The sequence below is a fragment of the Austrofundulus limnaeus genome, unplaced genomic scaffold (assembly GCF_001266775.1).
Source record: "Austrofundulus limnaeus strain Quisiro unplaced genomic scaffold, Austrofundulus_limnaeus-1.0 Scaffold148, whole genome shotgun sequence".
Lineage (NCBI taxonomy): Eukaryota > Metazoa > Chordata > Actinopteri > Cyprinodontiformes > Rivulidae > Austrofundulus > Austrofundulus limnaeus.
The window spans coordinates 1138596-1142845 of NW_013952550.1; the positions used below are offsets into that span (position 1 = coordinate 1138596).

Sequence of the window (4250 nt, forward strand, 5' to 3'; positions counted from 1 at the left end):
GCCGGGGGGTTGTTCTGAAATCCAGAGGTGGAAAAGAGATAAATTTAGCATCACAGAGGGATGAAACCAGAGGGGGAACCCCAGTACCCAGAATTAGCCTCTGAGAACATAAAAGYGATGAGGTGATGGAGTCTCTTTATATTGTACTGTTAAGGTGTGCTGGTTCCTCCTGCTCATTCTTTCCACACAGTTAATTTGTAATGATTCAGTCCACACACAGGCAGACATTCGGTTTCCCCTATGGAGCCAAATTGGGGCCATAAACCATAACAACAACAACAACAGCAACAGCAACAACAACAACAACAACAACAACAACAGCAACAACAAATAAAAATTTGAAACTGAAAAACTAATTTGAAACTGAGAAAAAAAAGTTTTAAACTTCTTGTCAGATTGTATTTCCTTTTTTCAGTTTGAGATTTTTATTTTGGTTTCAAGCTTCAGGCCCAGTTTCGGCGTGGGGGCGGGGCCTCTGATGACAGTGAGTGTGGAATCTTGACTGACAGCTAAACACAGGCTAGACCAGAGGGGCCCAAAATTGTGCCTAAGGGCCAAATTTGGCCCACCAAGCCATTTGATTTGGCCCACCAACAGGTGCCAAAGTTACAAGGTTTTAACCTGTCATCCTATTAGAAACACAGGATTTCCACTGGTCAAATGACTATGTAAAGGGCTGAAGGTAGTTTTCATTCATGGTGCTGACTTTATCTTTGATACATTAAGATTAAATATAAAACAGAAAGTAACAACAAGATATATTTAGCTTAGATTTAACCCCACATGTAGATTTGACCACTCTRTTAGGCCACAAAAACTCATATTTTATCAGTTTAGGAAATGTCCCATGAGCCTTTGCTGCTTGAGTGTATGGCAGACTTTCTCCAAGTGTGCAGACTAAAACAAAAGCAGGCCACCACACTGGCTGATAGCTTAATCATTAAAAATAAAGGATTTTACTTAAAACGTATTTGTATTTCATGTATTATATTTCTGCATTTGGCCCGCAGCCCCCGATAGATTTTCATTTTGGTCCTCTCGGGGAAAATGTTTGGGCAGCCCTGGTCTAGACAAAACATTTCCCAGCTGTTGCATTCATGAACCACGGGAGCTGGAAATGTCTTTGAAACATCAATATTCTGTTTATGTGATCGTCAATGAGATTTGTGTCGTGTTAAGCAACTTTATATCAGTGAAACGTTATTTTTCAAAAGCATAACATATGTAAAAAAACACTTCAGTTTCAAAATTTTTCTTTCAGTTTCAAATAAAATTTTATGAAAAAAACTTTATGGCTCCATTTTAGCTCCRTAATCCTCTTACATAGACCACTTTGCTAAACTTCTGCTTACTCTTAAAAATCGGGGTCTCGGTAAGAAGAAGTTTCAACCTCATGCAGGTAAAATATTTTCATCAGAATCTAAAGTAAATCACTCGCACACTCACAACTCAACCCCTGTAAACAAATGTAATCAAAACGTCAAGCGTTTCTTGAAGGAATACATATCACCCACCAACATTCATGCCAGAGGTTTAGACTAAGATTATCTTAAATTRTAGCTGTTTTGGTCAAACCTTGAACACAACTTTACATGTGAATTCATGCAGTATTTAGAGATGTCACTTCCACTTACTACCACACCAAATTTTAGCCTAATATYTGTAAAATTGTCAGAGTTCTCTCCAATTTACATTTTWTTCATGTAGATTAGCTGTGGAGGCCRTCTTGAGCTGAGACGACTCCACAAGTTAATCAGTTCTRGATGTACATCCGATGATTGTTTTCTTATAGTTTTATTMAAATCCATTTAGTGGTTCATGAGATATTTTGCTAACAGACAAGCAGAGTTGAYATRAACAGTTAATGCTGCAGTTTTAAGCTAATGTCTTACACTATGAGTAGCACTCAGAGAATGTGTTGTGAATGACTCAGCTACAAAGTCACCAAATTTAAGTGCAATATTTGTAAAACTGATCGAATTCTTTGGTGCTTTCTAAAGGTGAGCTGGCTGTGGCACTCATTTCGAAACAAATTTGCTCCAAATGTTAATCAGTTGTAGATCCACTGGCAGAGATTAGTTGTTGAAGGTTTCATTAAAATCTGCTCAGTGGKTCATGAGCTATTTTGGTAACAGACAGATGCTCAGACCTGCGAAACATGCAGGCAGCAGGTGATTATGAGTAACCTAAATGATCTGTTATGATCGGGGACTCTGTGGTTAGGCATGTTGACATGAAAGATAATGATTGGTAAAACAGACACGGGACAAAGCGGCGCCCTCCTGCATCTCTTTGCCCAGGTGCAAACAGGCCTCTCATCCCGCCTGAGGGAGGAACTCACACTCTGATGGCTTCCAGAAGGCATCGCTGGTGCCTCCGGTGCTCGCCGTGGTTGCCTTTCCTCAGGTTCGCACGATGCAGGAGCCAGCACTCTCGCAGAACGTTAGCAGCAGCGTGGCGGATCTGAAAAAAGGCGACGCAAACTTTAAAAATCACAGATTGTTTTGACAAACTCCCTGCACAGATTCTTTACCCCTTTTTTTGGAAGTGAAAATGTGAATCATTACATCAAAGTACTTTTACTTCAGGATGCAGACTTGAAATAGTAAAGAACTGTTAGATCATTTTTTTTCCACACACACACACACACTCAAAAATAAAAATTAAACACGAGCCTGAACAGCCCACACTCTTTCAGCACTTTTCACTTTGATTCTATTTGTGTCTGTYTGTTTTCCGGCACAAATCACTGCAACTGCCCCGCTATGATGTCACTGTGGCCCTGCTGTGGCGACTGTTAATAGAGGCCGTCACTGTTTGCATCCAGATGTCTTCCCTTGTTCCCTGTTAAGCGTAAATCAGGACTGCAGCAGATGTAGATTTAAAAGGATGCGCGTGCGTGCACGAGCCAAAACAACGACACGCACAGGCCCAAAGATGCACCTAGAGGCAGGATGCAGCCACCAGAGGAGAGGAAATGGTTGTATCCTCCAAACCAGCTACTGCTGTCAGGGTTTGCTGCAAGTGTCTGGAGAGGAACTGAGGCATTTCGAAGAAAACACAAACTGAAACGAACTTTGTGCAAGTCTCGTTTAGGAGTGTTTTTGAGACACAACGTGTCATTTTCATCGTTGTCTTGTGAAAAAGTGAAACGCTAGAATCTGTCTCAGAAAGAGGAAAAAAACCTTCTGCAAGGTGTTTTATGCCCAAACACGAAGCTCATGCAGTTTCCTGCCCATCTTGCCCCGACCTGAACTGACTGAAGCTTCTTTCCTGACAGAAATGTGATTGTTTCCTCTGTTTGGTGCCTTTGAATGACCTCATCTCACTCCTCTTCCCCCACACTATCCTGTCATCGTGCTTTTTTTAAAATCACTGAACACGCACAAAAAGGTTATAAAAACAAAAACAAAGCAAAACAGTCAGTGCGACATCGCAATATCACTTCGATGTGCTTATTTTGATATTAACATGCAAATCCTGCAAAAAGTACAGCAGTGTAATCTTTTGAGCTTTTTAAATGCAAAATTTTTTAAATAATATTATTAATATCATGCTTTTTCTTGCTTTTATTGTGACGCTCTGATTTTTTTTAATCCAAGAAAGGTGCTATATAAATAAACTTTACTTACTTGGGCGGTATTTGTAAAAGTATCTAAATGTTATTAAATGTTCACATTTTGAAAAATTGTTTTACATCAGGTGTGTTGAACTCCTTTTCAACAAGGGCCACATGAGCATTACAGCGGTAATTGTAATAAATTTTTATGATTCGTGTTTAACTTCAACTAAACACGAAACGTCACGTTCCTCGTCTCACCGCTACAGATGAGCAACTAACAAACAATAACTGAGCTCTACGTGGTATTTCATGCATAGAAACAATGTTTATCAAACGTCCTCTTATAAACGCCAGGAGATCGAAAATGCAGTGAAATGGAAATTTTACATGTCAAATTTTGCTGGTTGCTAGTTATTCTTAAACCCTGTGTCTCTCCACCTAGTGGTGGGATGCTGTTGGTTCGCGGAGAAAATAACTGACATGCATCATGGGAGATGTAGTTTATGGTCAGTGCTGGTTTTAAAGCAGCATAAGCTTATTTAAGACGTTAATGCATCTTTGAATTTCTCGCGGGCCACATAAAATACTGTGGCAGGCCATATTTGGCCCACGGGCCTTGAGTTTGACACATTTTTTAGATTATCTAATATAACTCAAATGCACAGAGGGTTCTCTAGCTATTCAACAC

General features: G+C 39.9%; 1 protein-coding gene across 1 annotated transcript in view; it reads right to left on the bottom strand.

Annotated features, from left to right (window-relative positions):
- kcnn4 (potassium intermediate/small conductance calcium-activated channel, subfamily N, member 4) overlaps window positions 1-4250 on the bottom strand; it is a gene marked incomplete in the record, with an annotated part of 36957 nt that overhangs the window by 5050 nt on the left and 27657 nt on the right. The window contains 1 exon segment of the mRNA XM_014016618.1: window positions 2342-2463. Coding sequence (XP_013872072.1) covers window positions 2342-2463 — 122 coding nt within the window.